The 24,910-nt window shown below is 39.8% G+C and overlaps 1 protein-coding gene across 2 annotated transcripts in view; it reads right to left on the minus strand.

The window, feature by feature from the left end:
* Positions 1-24,910, minus strand: part of TBCK (TBC1 domain containing kinase) — an 82,110-nt gene that overhangs the window by 22,044 nt on the left and 35,156 nt on the right. For both annotated transcript variants that reach the window (XM_083459208.1, XM_083459209.1), the window contains exons 10-22: positions 24,450-24,598; positions 22,120-22,258; positions 20,614-20,713; positions 17,828-17,877; positions 16,987-17,116; positions 16,620-16,718; positions 15,343-15,405; positions 14,376-14,502; positions 13,522-13,572; positions 12,116-12,199; positions 8,429-8,514; positions 4,864-4,900; positions 916-1,077 (exon numbers count right to left, since the gene is read on the minus strand). In XM_083459208.1, coding sequence (XP_083315334.1) covers positions 916-1,077; positions 4,864-4,900; positions 8,429-8,514; positions 12,116-12,199; positions 13,522-13,572; positions 14,376-14,502; positions 15,343-15,405; positions 16,620-16,718; positions 16,987-17,116; positions 17,828-17,877; positions 20,614-20,713; positions 22,120-22,258; positions 24,450-24,598 — 1,277 coding nt within the window. The remainder of the gene's footprint in view (positions 1-915; positions 1,078-4,863; positions 4,901-8,428; positions 8,515-12,115; positions 12,200-13,521; positions 13,573-14,375; positions 14,503-15,342; positions 15,406-16,619; positions 16,719-16,986; positions 17,117-17,827; positions 17,878-20,613; positions 20,714-22,119; positions 22,259-24,449; positions 24,599-24,910) is intronic.

Genomic DNA, 24,910 nt, shown 5'->3' on the forward strand with positions numbered 1-24,910 from the left:
TCAAACATGCTGCTTGCCATGTGAACAACGTATAAGGAGGTCAGCTCCTGCCTCCTCGTAAAGGGAGGCTTCGGATTCCAGAGCTGCTTTCAATGTGATGCACACTTGTAGATATTTTCTAAGGCAACTGTTGCTCTCCAGTTCCATTAGAACCTATGGTAAAAGGTAAAGGTACCCCTGATTCTGGGGTTGCACGCTCATCTCACTCTATAGGCTGAGGGAGCCGGCATTTGTCCACAGACAGCTTCCGGGTCATGTGGCCAGCATGACTAAGCCGCTTCTGGCAAACCAGAGCAGCGCATGCAGTGGTTTGCTAGTCTATCAAAAGGTAATGAGATTGCATCAAATGAGATTGTAACGTTCTGCTCTGGAGAAGGCCAAACACACCCTAGTTAATCAACTGTGTGGAAAAAAATGAAATCAAGACAAAACTGGTTGCTAAGATTTAAAAGGAAAACACAATACTGGAGTCCCAAGCTCAAGAGGAGAGCTGGGACATGAACTCGCTTGTGAGGCAGTTAGGGCCCTTCAGAAACGCAATGCAACTGTAGGAATGACACCACAACTTCAAGATCTGCAGGAAGTCTGGGGCTCATTGTACCTGTCAGAATGGAACTGGTTACTCACCACAGCAAATGAAACTGCAACACATATTACTGGAAGATCTATTAGGAAAGGTGTGTGGTTTCACACTATGGCATGCCCAGTTAATTTAGTTCTCTCATATTACACTTCTACAACTTAGCTATCCAATTTTACTTTTTTTAATTCAAACTCTGCTCAGTGCAATGCAAGGACCCATCTATATTAATATTTTCCATCTCCCTACTAAGATCTTACACTCAAAACCCAAAATTATCAACAGAAACTTCATGAACCATAATGGAAGGCATCCAACATAGAAACTTGCAATACCTGGCAAATCAGAAAACAGCAAAATGCATTCGTTGAATCCATTAGAGAGAAGTCGGTCCCTCAGCTGTTGCAGAATAGCCACTCCAATACAGAAAGGGAAAGAAGAATTCCCAAGTAGTAATGTATCCCACAGATGAAATATTTTGTGCAACGGAAAGACATCTGCAAGGGGTGGGAAAGACGGGAAAATTATGTTTAATTATCTTGAGAGACTAGAAACCTCACATGGCCCATCAGTAGATCAAACCAAACTAGCTTGTTGATCATATGTTTAGAAAAGGTTGTGTTGACCTGGAACTGTTGACAAGAGTAGTCAATGTGGTGGTGTTGCTGGACTACAGCTCCCATCATCCTTGACCATTAGCCATGCTGGCTGGGACTGATGGGAGTTGGAGGGCAGCTTATTGAAGGCACCACCTTGGCTTTTGCTGCAGAACGAAAGTGGGGAACCTGTGGTCTTCCAGATGTTGCTGGACTACAATCCCTATTACCCTTGGTCATTGGCCATGCTGGCTGCATCTGGTGGGAGCTGAAGTTGAACAACAATGATGTAACTGATAACATAAACTCAGTACGCAAAGGGTTTATAAATACGATTCAACACAAGAAAAGGCCCTAAATAGCAGGTGACCTAATAGCATGCATGCAACCAAGTGGTGGAAGAGCCATTTGGAGAAACCAAAATAGTGTTATGTTATTAAGTCAATAGATTCATTGATAAATTGAGTAGGATAGTGAAAGAGGCTTATGATTTTCTGTCACAGATATACAGCCATTTTTCTAGATAAATTACCACAACTTGAAGGTTATTGCTTTAATTTTAGAACAAAGAATACCCAACCTTGTTTAGAAAGATTTATCTTCATCTGTAGATCACTCCCAAAGGTAATCAATAACTCATTTCAGTGTTATTAAATGCCTAATTAAGATAATTATATATTCTGCTAAAAAAACACTTCAAGGACTTTTCTCTTTTGTTGAAACACTCTGTATTTATTACTGAAGCAAAAGGAAAGAGATGCATGATCTGCATAGACATTGAATTCCCAGCTAACTCTTTCAATGGGACCCTTTTCTCCCATAAGTACATTTTCGATCTTCTTGTTATAATAAATGTTTACTAGAGACGTTGTATGTACAAACTAATCAAGAAATGTGCACAGATAGCTATTGCTCAGCGTGCTAAAATAGTTGGCGATATTGAGAAGGTGTTGGCAGAAGGACAAGAGGTGGTTGTCCATGGGGAAAACATATTTACAGGCAGATTTGGTACTAATACAACATAGTCACTTGCAAAGGTCATAATTTTTAGGTGACCTTCATAGGCAGCACAAAATATTTCAATAAATAGGCCAGCAGTGCTCAGTATTTAACTGTGAAAAGTGAGGAGGGGCGAGCATGGACTTAACACATCCATGTTTACCAATCTGGTTGTTTCCAGATGTTTTGGGCCACAACTCCATAATCCCTGACTAGGTCGGGCGGGAGTTTTAGTACAAAACATCTGGAGGCACCCCCAAAATTGAATAGAGGTGGGATAAATTTCTGGGGGGGATGTTTTGGGGGAGGGAGAGAGGTTTTGGTCTTGTTTATAGAGTGATGAGATGGCCAAGGGCATTTTTTCTGAGTGAGGAGGAGTATCTATTTTTACAAACTAAAGCCACCAAAATAGTTCATTGCAGAACATTTGAAGCAGGGGACTTCCTGATTTAGAGCAGCTTTTTAGCTACAACATGACTTCAGCTTTCTGTGACAGTGTTACAAATAAACCCTGAAGTTTTTGCACCCAGGAGAGCAACACATTTTAATGCAGACACCTATTTATACAAACTATTCCTCCTGTTATGCTTACTAAATATCAGTCAAACTTTATGTACAATACTATAATTGTATGTGAGGTATATAATTCTCCAAAGGACAGAAGCAGTTGAATGATTTCCCTTCACATTAACTCATCTGAATCAGTATCATAGTTAATCTTTGACTTTATCGGACTGCCATTATGTACTTGGATAATAGTTAATTTATAAAACAAATTTAAAACCTCATCAGATATACCCGATACCAAAACTGAGCTTTTTAAACCACAGCTCTGTTGTTGTGTCCACACAAAAATGGATATAAAATGCTAGTAAAAAAGAATATTTTGAAAAATGCTTAGAAGGCAATTCTTAGATATACAGTGGTGCCTCGCAAGACAAAAATAATCCGTTCCGCGAGTCTCTTCGTCTAGTGGTTTTTCCGTCTTGCGAAGCAACCCTATTAGCGGCTTAGCGCTATTAGCGGCTATTAAAGGCTTAGCGGCTTAGCGGCTAAAAGGCTATTAGCGGCTTAGTGGCTTAGAAAAAGGGGGGGAAGCGAAAAAAAATCGGAACACTCGCAAGACATTTTCGTCTTGCGAAGCAAGCCCATAGGGAAATTCGTCTTACGAAGCAGCTCAAAAACGGAAAACCCTTTCGTCTAGCGGGCTTTCCGTCTTGTGAGGCATTCGTCTTGCGGGGCACCACTGTACTGCAAATCTTCTGTTAAGTATATGGATTATGCCACACACTTGTAGGTGCTTGTAGGAAAATCCCCTGTGAATTAAGGACATGTCTTACTGTATCACACAATTTCACAATAATGTAAACATAGTTTCTGCTGTAACAACTTTGAGGTTTACTTTTAAAATGTGTTGCTGTATGTGCGAACAAACCATAACCCTGCTGTGCTTCTAAGAAACCAGTAGTATTGAGGCATTTTATGCATTGTATTTTTACATATATCTTCTGGGTTGTTTGTGATTTTTAAATAATTATTGCAATTGACCAGGGTGATTTTATTTTATTATCATTTGCTATTTTTTTAAAAAAGCATCATATTGTAATACTATGTTTGGCCCACTACTCACACAATGCTAAGCCAAACCATGGTTTAGTGTGAACAAGTGAATGCATGAGAAGATTGCAGCCACTGTGCTCTTCCTCTGTTCCTGCTGCTGCCATGCTACTCTGGCTAAACCACAAGTGGCAAATGAAGAGGAAACCCGAGTTACAGCTCATGGTTTGCCTGGAGCCTGGGAGTTTCGACATAACACTAAGTCATACCATTGCTTAGCATTATGTGGGAACTGGGTCTATATATGTGAAACGGGTCCTTGATTTTTGTTAATTGATTTTGGATTTTGATGGTTATAGGATCACAATGCGATTTTTGTTGTGTATTTTGTCGTTTTTATAGGTTTCAAACTACCTTGAGTGCAGTAATTCAAGAAGATAGACTACAAATTAAAAATGAAATGACACCACTGCTTTGAAAGGACAAAGTGGTATTATCACCAAAAGAGCACGGTTCTTCTGATGGGGATGTGTAAGAGTTGCTCAAAGCTGGAGCATGTCATAAAAGACAAGACAAAACAGCAGGAGGATATTTCTAAGTGAAAATGTGCCACAGTACATATATGACTTGAGTGAACTATAATCATTCAATACTATACTAGGACAATCAGAAACGAAAATGTTGCTAATTTGGGGTTGTATCCAACACTCCCATTCTGCTTGAAAACCAGAGCATCTCCCTTCTCTCTCCTGCAGCCCCCTAAAAAAATAGCTCCAGAGGGTTGAAGGAGATTTTGGGGGGCACATGGAGTTAGGAGAGTAAGGGGAAGTTCCACTGTATTACAGACTCCCAAATCTTCCATAACATTGGCATGAAATCCTAGCCATCCTCTGTAGGTCCTATATCAGGCCTAAGGAACCGGTGCCCTTCCAGATGTTGCTTGATTTCAACTCCCTTCATTCCTGACCACTGACCATACTGGTGTGCGCAGGAGTTGGAATACAACATCTGGAAACTCACAGGTTCCCCAGATATTTAACCCGGATCAAAGTGAAAAATGGCCGCGATATAATGCAATATAAAGGGCATGCTTAGCACAGAAAAAAAATGACAAAGGGTCATCATACTCACGTGTAAACATTGTGAGAAACCAAGGGATAGCATACAGCTACAAAAACCACAGGAAGAGGGTGGGGAGAAAAGAATACATGTGTTAAAGCACAGCCTTGTAAATTTTCTATCACCTTAGTGTTCTGCAGCCTCTGATTGTAACAAGTGTGAGCAATTTAAAGTCAGGATTGCAGTTTAAAATCTGTACTGCAGTAGCATGTTACAAACTCTGCAATTTAAACCCCTAGAACCTGCACTCCACTATTTCATGGCTCTGTGTAATAACTGTAATCCAGGCGTCATGTAGGGGGATTTCAACAAGCGCTCCATCATTTTGCTTTCTCTCATTACAAAATTTGCACGTGGTTTTTCTATATATGAAATTTCTTCTTCGGAATCAAAATGGGAGCTTCCTCTCTCCCACCTCTCCTATGCTGAAGCTGAGAAGTCTTAATCTATAAAATAATCTGTTCACGGAAGGCAGGAAGTGTGGAAGTATGATAAAGAGGTGAGGGAAACCATCTTTCCGTGATTAAGAAAAATGGGTTACATAACCGTCCCTGGAAAGAACTGCTGCTTTCTACTGAGTTATCGTTAATTCCAGCTTCATATAATTGTTGTGCAGCTCAGTTTACCTATTACATTTTCTACAAAGTGGATGGGTGTGGTGTATGCCCTTTAGGTTTGTACTAGGCTGAGATTTCTCTCTGGAAAGTAACAAGCAACCATCTTATGGAGAGGGTAAGGCCATATGAAATTGCATGGCACTGAAGCAGATGTCCTTTCTGATTCTATCAGACTCTATCTGTCTCATGTGTGTGCATGTGTCTATGTGTGTGTGTAAAATGCTCTATTTGCACTCATGCGGGCCTAGGTCTAAGCAATACAAAGAAAGCTTTTGTGCCCAGTAAGTCAAGGTGGCGAAACTGAGTACAGTATACAGAAGAGACAATCCACAGTTCATTTAATGGCCATTTGTCTCTTTGGTAGCAGACCCGCTGTGACAAAATACCAGTTCTCAAATATTTAGCTTCTATTAGACCGCACTGATTAACTGAAATTGTGTTAGTGGAAATTGTATAAATTCAAATGACTGAGGCCTAACACACTGACGTAGAGGGATGGTCTCAGAGATGTATCAGACCTTACTGACAACTAGTCAATACACTGAAAAAGTAGTAAATTAGTATTTCATTTCACTATCTGAGAGTGCAATGCACCCCCCCCCCATATAATATTCTAGGGAAAGCAAAGGAAAAACAATAAGTTATCAACATTCCTTTCACAAATGGCACTATAATCAGTTGTGTGTCTAGTTGTGCCTTAGGGAGACAAAAGGAGAAACATGAAAATAGAAAGAAAAATACACCAAAATATCTGATTCAATACTTGCTTCCTAAATTTGCATTTAAGAACAGCTGCAACAACGAGCTTCTATTAGTTGAGGTGCATTGTTCTTAGTACACAGTGCCCCCTACCAACCTCACTCAAGTATAACCAAGCGGCAGAGACTGCTACAAATTCTTACTGCAATATCCCCCAAAAGTTTTATCTTTAAGATGGACTTACAAATACTGTTTGTCAAACAGAGCTTGCCAATAATAAAGTACGACTAACAGTCAATACACTAAGTTCCCAGATCTTTCAAAGTTTTACCCTCACAACAATCCTGTGAAGCAAATATTTTTATAGATTTCCCCTCCCCTCCAGCTCAAAATAATTTGTGAACAGGGAATTGAATTGATCTCTAACTGCTTGCAGGCTTCCCATGGGCCTATGGCCTGGCAAAAAAAGGTAAAAATTGGGTGGAAATACCACTGACATTTCAGTTACACTTGAATCATGTTCTAGATCTATACTGTTTTAGTACTTTAACTTTTGAGCATTTTAAGGTATGGTTGTGAAATTTTCTTGACTTTCTTATCTTTTTGTAAACCGCTTTGAGGTTTTTGGGAGTTTTTTTGTTTTTTACAATGAAGTAGTGTATAAATCTTAGAATATAAGTAAGTGGGTCTACCCGATACCAAGTCAAATGTAATGTAACTCTTCACTGCTAGATCAGTTGCCCCCCTTTGAATGTTCCATGTTACTGGTGGGAGAGAAGGCATGACTGACCAGCCCTCCCTCTTTCTCTTACTGCTGGGTTTTACATGGGTGGGTTACATATTCCACTCCTTTGCAGCAGACCTGAAAGCGGATCAAGACATGTGTTTCACTCAACCTTGCTGCTCTTGCTGCTTCCATATAAAGTAAATGTGGCGTGGACGCCATTGTAATATGCAAAACCTCAATTCTTTGATGTATTTGTGTGTTTTGATGGTACTTACGGCACATCTGTAATTTTAAAAAATTGGCCCAAAAGCTTGATTAAAGGACAAAAAATTGACACTAGTGTCCTCTCAAATAACAATTAGCTGTACCATCATTACACAAACTTAGCAGCAATACTTTTTTGTTAAGCACTTGTAATTAGCTAGGTGCTAAGTTACTTGCAGGTGAATAAAATCAAAGCTTTTGGTAGCCACTTTCTTAAGTGGTTACCAAGTAGACACAGCCAGAACCTATAATTAATGGCAAATCAAAACTGTGACTGAATAATTTAAACATACAAGTTCATGTTTTGGTAGTAAGGATCCTTTAGGTTAAGAGATTATTGTTTTCATGTCAGAATTACACAGGAAATATGGACATTTTCATAACACAGTGTAAGATTTTATAAAATGTATACAACAGTTATTGTTCGGTGTTGTTGTTTTTAAGAAACCCTGCTCACTTTTCGCCACATAATACTTCAGGCAGACATTGTGACCAATAACAATACTTGCTGCTCAGTAGTGTTCAAGACTCTATTCAAGAGCTCTATAATATAAAAACAAATGGCAGAGTGGCAAGACATAATCTCTTGCACAGCAGGAACCTGGAAGATTTATCAGTGTTCAATTTGATAGGATTAGTACTCAAGCATGAAAATCTGGTTCAGATCATTGCTGAAGTGCATATGCTTCAACCTAGATAGATCCTGATGAGTCGCCGGTATCAATTTTACTTTCCAAGTGACACACGCAGCTCCTATTAGGCTTATTGTAGGATAGCAAACCCATTTGTATGGAAAATACAGTTTTGCAGATAGCTTGTTTTCCATGTAATTATATACTCTCCCCATATACTCTTCTTCAGACTGTAAACCTCCTTGCATCAAGGACTGAGCGCGTACATGGGAAGGTGAACTCCCAGGAAATTCTGCTTGCAGACTTTGAACATAACTGCAATTCAAATGCTTCTACATAGACGTCCACTACTCAGAGTAGAGCCACTTAAATCAATGAACGTGGCTAAGTCAGAGCCATTAACTACTCTGATTAAAATTTAGCTGAATTCCACCACACTATACTGATTTGACAGTGATAGCATGTTAAGTGGTATAACACCAACTAATTGCACCGGCTGCTCCTATCAGGTTCTGAAGGTTTCTTGCATCAAATTTGTTTTGGGTTCTGATATGCGGAAACAAACCTTTGAGACTGACCCCACTTTCCCTTTCCCTCCTGCTATTTATTAAAAACGCACAAGAAGCATTTCCACTTACATCTGGAATGAAGCCAATTTCGTTGAGATGGTTACTCAGCTCGGGGTCATGGAATGCAATCATCTGGGAGAAAACTGTCAGGTATTCTGGAAGAGCGATAGAAAAGGAAAGACATATTAGAAAACCTTTCACTCGGAATTTAGGCCTTAGGGATCAGAAACTAAGTCTGCTTGGTGGAATCCCCTATTACAAAGAGAACACAAGGAAACAAGCTCAAAATATTTACTATAAGTGGCCTGCAATCACATCAATATTATGTTTCATTATTTCTTCCCTTCCCTTAAAAGAAGGGGAAAGGGGGGGGGGAACACAAACATTGCAGTAGATTTTGTACATATGTGCAGTTTGTATGTACGTGATTTCCGTATACATACATTTTACATCCTCTTTAATAGGACAACATTAAACACTTTGACATGCTGTTAGAAAGTTTACTTCAGCTGTTAAAAATAATTTACTTTTAATCTGCGCTTGCCAGGTGTGTGATTATGACGGTATTTGTGACGGTAGCGAGCAGCCGTTTATGGCCATCTGTTTTATACCAATCATAATACATAAAGGATCATTGAACATATTTATGGTGCTTGATATTTTGATCTCCTGGTTTCTATGTAGCACTTCCAATAAAATATTAGTGTATCGTCTCATAAGATCAGTGTTTTTTACAAACCAGATTTTGCGTTTGTTGCTACAGTCAATTGATGTTCAGTCCATCAGTTGTAGGAGCCATCCAGGACCAGATTGAAGGTCTATCTAGTCCAGCATCCTGTTCTCTCAGTGGTCCACCAGATGCCAATGGGAAGACCATAAGCAGGATGTGACCACAATAGCACCCTGCTACTTATGGCTAAGTAACTGTAGGGGGTTACTGTTTTTGCTTGTTACCGTTATGTATTTTTCTGTTTTTATACAGTAACCACCCTGTGATCCTCGGGTGAAAAGCAGTATAGAAATTTAATAAATAAAATGAATTCTTACTTCTATTTTTGCCTCAGAGCTTTGGGGAGTACTTTTATTTTGGCATGAAAACTCACGTGATCCTTCAGTACTGCATTATCTCTAAGCCCCTGAAACGATCCTTAATTTATATACCTTTCTCTGAATGTAGTGTTAACATATTTACGTTCCTAATGAATTCACCAACCACAGGTAAAGTATTTAAAGCGACTAATCGCATAAACTCGGCTATGTGCTGATGAAAACAAATGTACAATTAGTTTCCTAAAAGCACATTTCTTTTCAAACAAGGGATTCGTGCCTTCAGTGGTTCTAGATGGATATGCTATACCTTGTTAAATACCATCTTTATTTGAACAGCAAGGCTCATAAAATATAATTGCTTTGTGGGATTACATGGTTAATTAAGTGTCTATTGAAGGCACACGTCTTTCCATGAAAATCTATTGGCTGGGATCAGCCAAACAGCATTAGCTTAGATGATACAAATTATTCCTTCAGTATATTTTAGCTGTAAACTTTCAACAGGTTTTGCATTCTCAAAATCTAAAAAAGCCTATACCAAGGCTGTGTGTGACACATCGACAAGAAAGTGGTGATACTACGCGTACCCCTCATCTTAAGGCTGACAGTTCCCATACTACAGACACCTTAAGAGTTAGGGGCTGTCAAAGACTTGCAAGCAAAAGCGGATGGAGGCACTGATTTCTAAACTCATGCTTCGATGTGGGATGCATATTCACAGCAGTCACAATTTTGTGCAATAACAAGTGACACTTCTTTGAACTACTATAATCACGTATGTTTAGCCGCAAGAAGTACTGGTGGTTCATGCAATGAGCATCCCCATGTGACGCTGGCTGGATTGTGAACCTATCAATGGCCCAAATTTACCTTGAAGGCCACTGTGTGGGGCTGATGCCTTTGCGAAACACCCCTTGAATACTCATGGGTTTAGGAACAGTCACTCATGGGTTTTCTAACAAAGCACAACTGTGGCCTCCTGAAACCTGTATCAATTTCTATAAATTGTATGCCCTCATAAAAGACTGCCATTTTTATTTCAAGTGGTGCAAATACCATGAGTAGACTAAATGTCTGGGAGGAGGGACACTTCCAAATATAAAGTTTTCCATTTACAAAACTAGTTTCTTTCATCCTTTAAACATCTCTAAGCTTTTATGAAAGCGTATAGAGCAGGAAGTTCTTAAGTTGTTTACCCCGTACAATTAAATTACAGTTCTATTATCTAACCTTAAAGCATGCTATTTCCAAACTAAACAGGGTTTTTTTTTATCTTCTGTTATTTCCGCTTCTGTTTTTTTTAAAAAAAATACTAGTCCCATCAACTTTATTCCTTTGTAGAATACTTAAACACACACAGGTCTATTTTCCTTCCAGAAATGAGACATAGATTGTGTTTGCACTGAAGGTTTTTTCTTGTCAGCCCGTGTAGTCGGTGACCACACCTCATCTTGTCTTGCTATTTGCATTACAGTTTCAACAGCTTCTAAGTGCCAAGAGCCATGCATGAGGGTATTTCTCTTTTGTTCCAGACTGAGCTACAGATATATTTTTCAGGAATTTTCAAAAGGCACCATAAGCGTCTGACTTTAAAAAAAGTCGTTTGGATCTGCTACATGTGCCATTTCTATATTTTCTCCAATTTATTTCATATGCAGGAAAGAAGCACAAGCTGCTGGGGAGGGAGAAGGCTCTACCTTTGAGGAAAAGTCAGCACCAGAGTATACTGTATGTATTTTGCACACACTAGGAGTCAGGTTCGATCGCCAGTTAAAAGGGTCACAAGGTATCAATGTTAGAAAAGAACCTCTGCCTAAGGAAGAGTAATGAAGATACTACATGCACAATAGCAGTTAAAATTGTTATAAATGAAACTGGAAATAATAAAAAGTGCATTAATTAAATCTGCGTTGATCTAACAAGCTGCTAAGCCTAAATTTTAACAAACTCTTGTATCTCATCCTCTTTTAAAGCCATCCAAGTTGCGTGACCATCACTGTTTCATGTAGGAGTGAGTTCCACAATTTAATTATGTGATGCGTGAAGAATTATGTTCTTTTGTCTGTCCCGAGTCTTTGAACATTCAGCCTCAGTGGACATCCTTGAGCTCTAGTGGTATGAGAGAGGAAATAAAGCTTTCCCCACGGTATAAGCTTTTAGTGGGTCTGTTCTGAAGAGAACGTGGTTGAATACCACCCAGAACCTGATGGAGATGATCAGAACCATACTAACAAATATCAGTCACATATTACCCAATATATCCTCTAAGTCAGGGCTGTCCAAGTTTTTTAGAGGGAGGCTCCAGCGATTGAGCAGGATTGAGCAGGGGCATCTCGCAATCGACCAGTAGATTGCGACCGACCTGTTGGACAGCCCTGTTCTAAGTAATACTTGGAGCAAAACCATTGAAAGAAGTGGATTTAAGTTACTTCTTGATTGATTTCAACTGATCTAATTTAAGTATGGCTAACATCTAACAATCACCCTATACTGTTATAATATATTAACGAGAGAGGCGTTGAAGATGATGTACAGTGTGGAGACAGAGCGGACCCACTAAAATTAATGAACATGACTAAGTTAGGTCCATTAATTTCAATGGTCTACTCTCAGTTAAAATTTAGTTGACTACCTCCCTATACATGTAAAGCTATATAAGACCTATCAAGGCAGACTTCTAAAAAGGAGGTTCAACAGAAAACCTACCTTGAATCACATGAGAATTGTCTTTCAGAAAGAAGTTATACAGATATTTTGGAATAAAGGCAGACATACAGGCATAGGCCAGGGCTTTAAAAAAGAAGAGGAGATCATTAGGAAAAGATAACATTATTACAGTTACAGTAAAATTACACTTTATTTCATAAGCCGCATTCACAATTTCACCTATGAAAAAAAGAGGGTTGGGTCTTGCGTAAAGCATGCAGAAGTCACTTTCCCACCCTCCTCTTTCCCCAGCAAACCCCTAAAAATTCTCTTCCAAAGGTAAGACCTCTGCTTGTGTACAGCACCTCCTCTGATTTTCAGAGACCCTCCCCACCTATACCACACTCCCATAACCCACCCCAGTCAGAAGTGAGAAGGCTTACAAAGGGGAGATGCCAGAAGTAGGTGGGCAATCGGTTTTTGCTAGAACATTTCCCTGCATTTTTCCAAGCAAGTGTATCAGGGACCTGACAAAGGGGCATCTATATTAACACATATAAAGGTAAAGGGACCCCTGACTATTAGGTCCAGTCGTGGCCGACTCTGGGGTTGCGGCGCTCATCTCGCTTTATTGGCCGAGGGAGCCGGCGTACAACTTCCGTGTCATGTGGCCAGCATGACTAAGCCGCTTCTGGCGAACCAGAGCAGCGCATGGAAACACCGTTTACCTTCCCACCAGTGCGGTACCTATTTATCTACTTGCACTTTGACGTGCTTTCGAACTGCTAGGTTGGCAGGAGCAGGGACCGAGCAACGGGGATTCGAACCGCCGACCTTCTGATCGGCAAGTCCTAGGCTCTGTGGTTTAACCCACAGCGCCACCCGCATCCTCATTAACATACATATAACACATATAATAGCCTTCTTCACGTACATAAAACACCCAACTATGTTCTGTAATGAATTTCGCATCAGATCAACACAGGATGTGGTGGAAGCGATTAGCAATGTTCCCGAGCCGTATGATCTCTGTACAATGCATCTACACAAACATTCTTTTGATGGTGAATGACTGGTTGACTGTATTTCTATGCTGCTTTCTATGTAATGAATACCAAAGTGGCTTAAAAAGAATAAGCAACAATGGCATAACAAAGCATCAGAAGTACAGCAGAAATCATGTGCATATTCTCATGTTAGCAACAGCAATCCAAGTGGAAAAGTTATGCTAGTATGCAATGAACCAGCTGGTTCTCATGTTGCTGAAATCCCTACATTACCGGTGAACCACGGAAGCCAGGTATGAGGGAGCAGTTGTGACAATATTATATGAGACATCCTGTCTATGTAGTTTCTGGAGTTCAGCGCATGCAGGAACTATTTACAGGATGAGGAAAGATGAGAGAAGGGAAATAGCAGACATCTCGTCTGGAGAGAACAACAAACTAAGAGTGGAAAATGCTTACCTTCATTGTTGAAATTCAAGTATAAGAATGGCGCACAAAGGGAGTCAAGACCTACAAGGGACGAAAACAAATGAACGCACCAATGATGTTAATGTGATTTGCCAGATATTACGCAGTCCTCAGTTTTACTTCACTCACCCCAACACAGCCATATGCTCTGTATAGAGAATGTATATATTTTTTCAAGTGTTTCTCGCATGCAGCAATATGCATTTGCAACAAAAAGCATAATGTGTGAAGCGATCCTGAAGTAAAATTTATTTTACTTGTCTGTCCCCCCCCCCCCACTTCTGTAATGTCCACCAACTGCAGAAAAACTCCAGGTATATTACATTCTATAAATCATTACTTAAAGGTGTAATTGAGATGTTGATCATTACTCTGTTTAGCTACAATTTATTTACTATGTGGAAATAATCTAACTGATATTTTAAATAGTAGATAGGTAGCCGTGTTGGTCTGCCATAGTCAAAATAAAAAAAATTAAAAAAAATGTGTGTATCTGAAGAAGTGTGCATGCACACGTAAGCTCATACCAAGAACTAACTTAGTTGGTCTTTAAGGTGCTACTGGAAGGAATTTTTTTTATTTTGATATTTTAAAGCACAGCATGAAAACAACAGAAGAGTCAACAATTCTTAATTCCATGAAAATTCACAAAACTCGGGTTTGTTTTTTTTAAAGCCAACAGATTGAATTACTGCATTTCTTATATCTAAAGCTATATATATATATACTGTTGTGGTTTATTCTACAGCATAGAAAGAAAACGTAAAATATGGTCCTGATTGCTTAAGTAAATTTAAGATTAAAAAAATAATAATTCCTCAGCATAGTAAGTAAGCTGAACTAACCTTGCCAATATACAAGACCGGGATGCGAAACTACCCATGCTTTCAGTACCCGTCTAAATTTTGCATGACCCTCCGGCGATGACAGCAATTCATCATACTGATGGCAGCGAGGAATGTCAACTTCAATCTACGATATAGGCAAGCACAGAAAAGGAGGGTGAGAGAAGTACTATAACAAAGCTCCAAAGTGGAATGTATGCTCAATTCCGCTCTGGGTTCGTAGAGTTCAAAGCAGGTATCTGTTTCCATCTGTTTTAGTCTCCCATACTAGTTCCAGGGTGGATCTGAGAATATGTCCTCCCAAAACTGCTGTTCTTTGCATATCACTGAATGGAGAATGGAAGAAGTCATGGGAAATAAGGAAAGTGTTGTGCAATAGCCACCTAAGAGAGCACAAATAGGTCGATTATGCCACAAACCCATAGGGTATCTTGGTGTTGTTGAGGGTAACATTTTTCCACTGGCATCCCAAAACTCTTGTCAATAGGGGCCACCTTACACTCAGGCGCATACATGTTCTTGGGCAAATGCACACCAGCACAAACAGAGTCTCCCTCTTCAGCAGAACCATACAGATGAAGGATTCTGATAGATTTTATTGTTCTATTACTCTTTTGAAGTACAGTGGTACCTCGGGTTACATACGCTTCAGGTTACAGACTCCGCTAACCAAGAACTAGTACCTTGGGTTAAGAACTTTGCTTCAGGATGAGAACAGAAATCGTGATCCAGCAGTGCGGCGGCAGCAGGAGGCCCCATTAGCTAAAGTAGTGCTTCAGGTTAAGAACAGTTTCAGGTTAAGAACGGACCTATGGAACGAATTAAGTACTTAACCCGAGGTACCACTGTACATTGTGAAGGGTTTTGTGTGCCAGAAAGTTTATTTTATTATCTGTCCAATAATTAAGTTGTACTTGAATGTATTTTCATAATTTCACAGTTGATCATATGAAAAGAAGAATCTTACTTGTCTATCTGTAGGAATCGGAGTGTCCTTGTCAATAGCGTCATACTTTGCTTGAATGTCACCCTAAAACCCATAAGACATCAAAGCGGTAAGAACCTACATGCGCAACTGAACTCATCGCTAGAATTAATGCTAACAGAAATGCCAGCAAAACTCATTCATGCAGGGTTCTGACAGGAGTTTTGGCAAGCGGTCCAAATTATTCTCTGGTTCAGATGGAGTGCTCTCCTGCCCATCACCCAAACCCTTCTCTCGGAACAATGCACAATTCTTTAACTAAAATACAGTGGTACCTCGCAAGACGAATGCCTCACAAGACAAAAAACTCGCTAGATGAAAGGGTTTTTTGTTTTTTGAGCTGCTTCGCAAGACGATTTTCCCTATGGGCTTGCTTCGCAAGACGGAAACGTCTTGCAAGTTTGTTTCCTTTTTCTTAACACCGTTAATACAGTTGCGACTTGACTTCGAGGAGCAACTCATAGAACGCGGTGTGGTAGCCTTTTTTGAGGTTTTTAAAGACTTTGGTGATTTTTGAAGCTTTCCCAAAACTTTCCCGGCACCGTGCTTCGCAAGACGAAAAAAATCGCAAGACGACAAAACTCGCGGAACGAATTAATTTCATCTTGCGAGGCACCACTGTACAGTAACAAGCTACGATTTCATGGCCACAGGCTGTTTTCGGACACTTGTGACCCTGTGTGGATGTCAAAACTAGGACAAGCACACCATATGGCCATGCTCCCCTCCCCCCAATGCATATTGCCTGGAACTGGGCAAAGTATCTTTTGATCCAGAACTTTACCCCACTCCAAACACAAAAAGACTGAATGCTGAGAAGTGGAGTGGGAGAAAGGCAAGACTATACTTGATTGGGACTGGTGGTGTTAGGGAGAGAATGAGGGGGCGGCGTTCTGCATTAAATGATTGCAACCATATTGTGAGCCGTTTTGGGCACATTTCTGTGAAAATGCGGTATAAAAACTGGAATAATAAATGCTCTGCCCCTCCCCAGAAACAGGATTCAAGAGCAAGGAAGGGCTATTTCCTCATCAAGCCGTATCTTGCATGTATGTTTATGCCCGCATATCCTACTGAATGGTTTTCCTTTCCCCCAACTAAGCCTGCTCTTGTATCTCTCTGTGTGTAGGAGTGGGGAGGTTGGGCAAAACATTATTCAGCTATCTCTCAGGGAAACTGCAGTCATTGCACAGTTATTATCAGCAGCCTCTGCAGTTTGCAATTAAGAATCTCTCTCTCTTTCTCGCTTTCATTCTTACCTCTACTCCAAGTAAGGCAGCCCACGTTAGACCTCTCATTAGTGGAGGAATGTCGACTCTGGCTTCTTTCCAAATTTGATTTTTTTTGTATGGATAGGCCTGGAGACAACATATCATTTTACAGGACTGGAAATACTTTCAAATTGCATCTTATATTTATATACTGTTTGAATCTATATATTTTATAATAATATACACACACAAACATGTACATCCATATACAGATTCTTAAGAAACACACCTGGTGTTGACGTCTAAAGAGAAATGACTGAGGCATATCTCACTGCAGGAAGCATTGAGGGCAAAATGAAGATATAAACACAGTATATGAGGGAAATTGTATACAAATTTTGTTAGTACTACGCACCTTCAGCAGCCTGTCAAAAAGGACAATTCTGTTTAGCTGGTATTCTGTATCCCGCTCTCGGATTATAAGAGGAAGATTAGCAGCAGCAGATAATTCATTATTACTGTTTGAATGGGGTATATTTGACTGGCTGAAAAGATAATAGAGGATGTGGTTGTGATTTATTTTATTTCTTTTGCCCCAATACACTGAATTAACTATAGAAGAAATTGGGAAAAGCTGAAGCAATTAAGATCATCACACACACACACACACACACACACACACACACAAGTGAAATCAATTCTCTTACTCTCTTATTCTAAATGGAGACAATCTCATACTGTAATTCATAAATCAGAATACTTTTTTTGCAATGATCAATAAATGAAGTGCTGGGAAGCATTTGACAGAAATATATTACTAGCTCTGAACATCATACCTGTCTACTCAGCAGTTTTATTTAAAGCTGTGGGCTAACCTAATGAAAGCAAGGGTTTCTGTTCCCATAACAGAACCAAAAATGGATCAATGACTTCTGCTGCTTCACAATCCTGACCAGTGGGAAACATTCCAAAAATCTCAATGATCCAACTGTAAACAAATTGTTTACAGCACTGACCTCTCCTTTAAACTAGCATTTCCCTTCTGATAAGTCAGTCACACAGATCACCGAGAAATAGGCAGAGTGGACAGGAATACCATAGCCCAGTGGATGCTACCCTTTTTTGACCCGAGGGCCATGTTCATCATTGGTTAACCCCTTGGAGGCCGCATTCCAGACTCACACATATTCCCACACGAGATATTAGCCACCCCTGGCCTAAGATCTCAAAGAAAATGGCTTATTCTATGTACTTACTCATCTTCAAGCAATGGGTAAAACGCCTCTCCACTGACATCTTTCAGCCTCTGTGGAAGGTCATAAAAACACTTAAAATTACATTCTGCATTTAATGTAAGAAAACAATTGTTGGAAATTTCCATTCCACCTTTAGTTGCAGACATGGAACTGTTGCGTGTCACATGTCTGTTTACATTCCAGCACAGTTTGCTGTGAACTTCCGTTGTGTATTGCTTTTGCTTTTGACTCTCTCTCTGAGGAGACTGAAAGAGAGATGACATGTTTCTTTTGTCCTGATTTATGCTTAATAAATCCGTAGCTTGTTAGTATGTTTCCACAAGCCTCACGCCTCTTCTATTTGCGCAGTATGCTCTGCTGTTATAGTATGCTCAGACTTTGAAGTTTGAATCGCTGACTTTGAGGTCAGGGGTTCATTATGGCTGGAAGGGCATGATCCAGCTGGGGGCTAGCCAGCTGGCATCTGGACCACCAAAAGATGCAGACAACAACAATGACCATTTTGTCAAGTCAGTTATCTACTCCAGCCTTCCCTAACTTGGCGTCGTTCAGATGTTGAGACCTACAACTCCCAACAGCCCAAGCCAGCATGATCAGGGATAATGGATGAAAGCTCAAAAACATTTGGAGGGCACCAGATCTGAAAGGCCTAATCTACTCTGCGTTTATCTTGGACATGATTTCAAAATACTATCTTGCTTGTTTGAGCCTTCAGAAACAATGCTTGCTCATTTAGCCCCCCAAAAAGGGTCAAAAGAAACAAAATTAGCTATTTAAACAGGTGAAGGCATAGTATTAGCTATCCCTTAACCACAACTAAGGCTTGGACCTGGGCCTGGGCTGTGAGATTGTGAAATCCCTCTAAAAGGATATTAGCCTTATCCTCTATGGATTTGCCTACCAAAGGCTGCAAGTTACTATATTCAAGTCATGATGAATATGTTACTTTCAGCTGGCATGCATCTGAATGCCAATTACTAGGAAACAACACACACAAACAGAGGGGGGGGGGAGGAGAAGAATCCATTTCCTAAGTTCCTTAGGAAGCATGGATGGATGCCAACTGCAAATATAAGCCTGGTTAAGCCTGGTACTCTCAACATATTTAGCTTTGTTTACTAAACACAAGGAAAATAAACATGCTAAATTAGATCACTCGCTCCGGCATCAGAAAATGTTCTGATGCAACCTGAAAAACGTACACTGAAATAAAATAAATCAAATTAATAAAACTACTAAGGTGATGGTGGTCTTTTGAAGCTATCAGGGCTCTGCTGCCTATAGCCCCAAAGATCAGGTGTTAAATTAACTTTAGTCTGGGGTGCAGCATGATTAAGTTTAATATCACCTTTTGGACTATGTTCTTATACAATTCATGCCCTAGTCAGAAACTGCAGCACAATCTTCTCTTGGGATTTGCAGTGCAGTTTAAAACTCTTTACATCATGCAGCACTGATCCTCTTTTGATTACAGTCTATTCCAGCAGCAGGGCTTGGAGAATTCCAATTGCTAAAGAAAATCGTTCAGCTAATACTGCAAAGTTTGGCTAGGAGATTAGTGAGAGTCAGACCAGATCTTCCCCAAAGAGAAAGTTCTCTGTATTTAGCATATATATCAATTTCTACTAGCATTTCAACGTGAGGAAAAGCTCAGCGAAATAACAAAAGTCTTTTATTTGTTCAGATTTTTATGTGTTGATGAAAAACACAGAATGTCTGCTAATACACTAAACGAATGTTTTCATGTTTCCTTTTGTTGTTCATAAAATGACTGCTTTTAATTTTTTTGTTCAAGTTACATATGGATTTATATAAACACTTATATCCCACCCTGTTTGTTTTAAAAAAAATGCATAAGGGAACTTAAAAATAAAAAGACCAAGAAGTAGAAGACATTCACAATAAAATTGAACACCACAAAGCCCAGCTCTACGAAGTCAAGAGTTCAAAATCATCAGATTGATATCAAATGGCTGTTGGGAGCGAAATTCTTTCAATAAATTGTGAAAAACCATCAAAATGGACCTCCCAGTCAGGATCTGGAATACCCTATCACACAGTTTATGCAGATGAATTATGAACATTGTCAAACAAAATAACAAAAAATAGCATACAGATTTTTTTTGTTTTGTTTTAAATATCTTCGTGAATCTCCTAATTCTCTCCATACCCCCTCGGCTAGTAATGATTCGGAGCCCTGCAAATGTCAAACTGTTGCAGCAATGTTAAGAATACTCCATCTGATTCCCAAACATGGCAAACACATTTTATAAAAACTTAAGACCAAAATGAAGGAAAGTTCTAAGCCCGAGTTCAGTCTTATCTTAAACCGCTATGACAAGATGACTAAGTTACTGCATTCCAACAAAAGCAAATGAGTAAGTGAATTTGTAATTAAATAAATAGTGAAAATTTAATGGGAAAAAGTGAGGAGAAAAATGAGATGTGCTCATGTATTTTGAAAGCTCTGGGGGTAGATCCACTAAGTCATAGTCAGAGAAGATGCACTGAAATCAACAGACATGACTATCTTAAGACCACTGGCTTGGTTTGAGACACCCCTTTTCCTGCAAACATTTACATTATTGGTCAGGAAAATATATACGGTAAACTGCAAATATTTCAGAACATGGATAGCTCAGCTGGTTAGAGCATGGTGCTGATAATACCAAGGTTGCAGGTTGCCATGTGGGACAGCTGCATATTCCTGTAATGCAAGGGGGTTGGATTAGATGATCATCAGAGTCCCTTCCAACTCTACAATTCTGTGATTCTATTATTCTTACGTTTCTGAGCTGGCAGAGGGAGAGAGTCACAGTTGTGTCGTCGAAAAGGAAGCTTCTATCCCGCCCTTGTCCAAAGCTCTCCCCATCCTCAAACAGAAAACTAGGAAGAAGGGAGGAAAAGTCACTGATCAAAATGATTTGAGAAGATAGGTTTTCTAAAGACATCTTTATATATTTTATATCTAAAGGTATATATTTATATAGGCACTAGAGGGACTGAATAATGGTGAATAAAATAGTGAATCAAACCCCAAAATTACTACATCTAGTTTACATGAACCAATGCTGTTTGGGGGGAAAGGAAAATTTCTCCCAACCGCAATCCTTGTCTTGTTTCAAATGGCGATTCTTCTGTTTTATTTCCACTGGCATTTGATATAGATTGCATTTTGCTCGCCTTCGGATTTAGGGAAGTGATCTCATCTATTCCAATCTAAAGCTGGTCAGCAGCAGATACAGCTTGCACCTAAATGAAGTTTATTTGAGCTGAGCTGGGAATTTAAAGCAGAAGTTTAAACAGGAACAGAGCAAATTCTGCAAGCTAAAATAGGGATGAAAGTCACTGATGAGCAAGCCTTCATTTAAAAGAGCCTTTAAAAACAATGAAATTATGTGACCAACCCCAGGATTTGGAGACCAGCCATTGAATGGCAGGCAGGAATTGCCATTTCAGTTTCTCTCCCGCTCCCCCTTTTTAGGTTCCATATCATCTAGAGTCAACACTGATTTGGAGACATATTAAAGTACTGTATACATTGACTGGCAGCTGTCCAGGGATTCACAGAGATGTATTTCCTTGTCCTGCCTGTAGGGCCAGATTGAGACCTTTAGCGGCCTAAAACATATATGGTGCCTCCATAGATATCCAATTCAAAATATAAACTAAAATAACATTTTATTTTTTGAAACAAAACACAACCTACAACAAGATGGAAACTAATGTTTATTTTCGTACACTTCCATCCATTTTATTTATATTTGGAAAAGTTTCCTCCTACATTTTCTAATTGCAAAGCCTTTGATCAAAGCCTCAAAACTAATCTTACATAACACATCTACTTCTACACTTGGTAGAGATAAGGCATGCAGCCTGGCTTGTTGCAACAGCACAGCTTTTCTGCTGGGGTTTTGAATATACTTCAACTGAAAAAATGAATGCTCAGCTGAGCAATTTGTGACCATTCATGTTAAAAATCTGACAATGGAAAATTTATGTTGTGCCAGCCCCCTTCCCTTGATGCCCTAAGCGCGTGCTTATTTTGCTTAATGGTTAATCCAGCCCTGTCCACCTGGAGATACTAGGAATTGAACATTGGGATTTTGTGCAGGCAAAGCGTGTGCTCTGCTTTGGTTCTAAACGATTGCATGGTGCTTGATAATGCAACTGTTTTTCAGACTCTGGACTTCTATTTCCCCCTTTAAAGCCACTTTCACTTCACTGTATCGTTTAACTTTTTTACTTCATGCTTCCATTCCTAAAATCTGTGGGGGTTTTTTGTTTCTTACATGGGAAGAGTGCAGATGGGTGGTTTCGAATGAATGATTTCCTTGTTGACAAGCTCTTTCTCCAAGTCTCCTCCAGCCAAGCACCAGAGATAATAAACTTCTTCTATCGACCTTTCTGCTAGGTAATCAGAGTTTTCCTCTATTAACAGAAGCCAACAAAGACAGCATTATAAACTTTCCAGCAACTCTTTCAGTCCTCCTTCCCCCAGCACTGAAAACTCTGTTGTTGTTGCTGCTAGAAACAGAGTAATAGGTCTGAGGAGCAATTCTTCAGACCATGTTATTAGAGATAAACGATCTTCCCTTTGGAAGTGCTAGATGGAAAATCCCTGGGAAAACAAAAGCAGCTGGACAAACTATGGAGTCGCTCGGGCAGGCAGTGACAGAATATCTCCATCTTTATTTGATAGCAGAAATGATATACACCAGGGAAACATTTATTAAATGCTTCATTACTTAAAAAAGGCTTCTCTCCTCTGGTTTAATGGGATGCAGTGACAGTAAATAACAGAACACTTAATGTTCACTGAGTTCCTCCGAAAGTTGTATGTGTTTCAATTTAACAACAATCTCGGACTAAAAGATAGCTGGGCAGAACAATCCTATTGGGGCAAACAGAGGGAGAATTTGGAACAAGAGAACTGCCAGATCCAAAGTCCTGCTCAACCTGAATGGCTACAGCAGAAAGGGGAGGGACACTGCTGGAGGGAAAATAAGCACGCTAGCTCCACAGCTTGGATATTTCACCTTCAGTGTGTTTCCAAGCACAATTCAAAGTGTTGGTGCTAACCTTTAAAGCCCTAAACAGCCTCAGCCCATGATACCTGAAGGAGCATCTCCACCCCCATCATTCAGCCAGCGCCGAGGGCCTTCTGTGAGAAGTGAGGTTACAGGGAACCAGGCAGAGGGCCTTCTCAGTAGTGGTGCCCGCCCTGTGGAACGCCCTCCCATCAGATGTCAAGGAAATAAACAACTATCGGACTTTTAGAAGACATCTGAAGGCAGCCCTGTTTAGAGAAGTTTTTAAAGTTTGATGTTTTATCGTGTTTTAATATTCTGTTGGAAGCCTCCCAGAGTGGCTGGGGAGACCTACCCAGATGGGTGTGGTATAAACATCTTCATCATTAGCCATGTTCAAATATATAAAAGGATGTCACATAGAGGAGGGAGAAAGGTTGTTTTCTGCTGCTCCAGAGAAGCGGACACGGAGCAATGGATCCAAACTACAAGAAAGAAGATTCCACCTAAACATTAGGAAGAACTTCCTGACAGTAAGAGCTGTTCGACAGTAGAATTTTCTGCCAAGGAGTGTGGTGGAGTCTCCTTCTTTGGAGGTCTTTAAGCAGAGGCTTGACAACCATATGTCAGGAGTGCTCTGATGGTGTTTCCTGCTTGGCAGGGGGTTGGACTCGATGGCCCTTGTGGTCTCTTCCAACTCTATGATTCTATGATTCTATGATTATTATTATTATTACTCCACTGTTGCGGGGCATGTCTGAGGAGTGGAAGGATTTGGGATCACATGGACCAGAGAAGACAAAAGATCAGCGCAAAGAAGCTTGGAAAATCAAAAGGGAAAGCAGTTTTAAGCAAAAAACAAAAAACCCTACCCAGATAGCCTTGCACACTTCTTCACTTTAAGACTACATAGTATTATGAACCAAAGAAATTCTTTTTCTGAATGTCATCTCCCTTTATACACTAAAAGGCTTCTCCTGTCCATGTGAGGCTCCTGATTCAGTGAAAGTCCCTCACTGGCATGGGGAAGACAACCCTGGCCGATTTCTCTCCTTCCCATATTGTTCCTGAGGGTCCACCCCCAACCCTCCAGAACAGTGTGGGAAGTGCTTCTGGGGGATGTAAAGGGAAAATCAGCAAATGTTCCCTCCTCTCCTTCTGCTGACAGGGATGCTCCTGTTGGAAGAAATGACATCTGGATCCAACCCATTTTTTAAAATTTATTGGAGAATTCTGCAATTGCAGACTGCTGGACAGAGAGCTTTGAACAGGGTGGCTTTGAACAAATTGCTAATTTGTGATCTGACTTGCCTCACAGGATTGTTGTAGAATTAAAGTGGGGGTCATCTAACGTATGTTGTTGAAGGAAACCCAAGATTTTGATACAATTTTTCAAATTCACCTACCACTTTGCAAGATATATTCTGCCACCAAACCAATGGTGCTCACAATATTCCTCAACAACCAGAAAACATTCACACAGAAATACCCATTATGTCGACAGCCTGCAGACTGAAAATTTGCCAATGATGACAAATTATATATTAGATCATGATTAATCCTAGACTTTAAATCTGTTACCTCATTTTTACCTTTAAACAGCTGGCTAATATCCTCAGGAAGAGTTAAGTTAGCACATCTTAAAGTGGGTGAGAAAAGGCTGGAAGTTTTGTGGAAGGCTGGGTATAAAGATGAGATTTCACTAAACACAGGGTCATTCAGTAACCTGTCAGGAGTAAGTCTAAGGAAAAAGAAAAATGAAGGGGGGGGGGAATCAAATCTCTTTTGGAAATCAGCTGTTTTGAAAATACACTCTTGAAAATCCAAATGTAAATTGGATGTGGTACAATGTGCACTTTTTTGCTTTATTTAAGAACTCGTGCAACTTTCCTGCTGTGTTTCTTAATTATTATTATTATTTATTAAATTTGCATACCACCCTATCTGTAGGTTCTCAGGGCAGTTCACAACATAAAATTACAATATAAAAATCCATGATACATAAAACAAATAATTAAAACCATTAACAATGCTAACGTATGCAAACTAATAC

The sequence above is a fragment of the Podarcis liolepis genome, assembly GCF_965112155.1.
Source record: "Podarcis liolepis genome assembly, chromosome: 9".
NCBI classification, from domain to species: domain Eukaryota; kingdom Metazoa; phylum Chordata; class Lepidosauria; order Squamata; family Lacertidae; genus Podarcis; species Podarcis liolepis.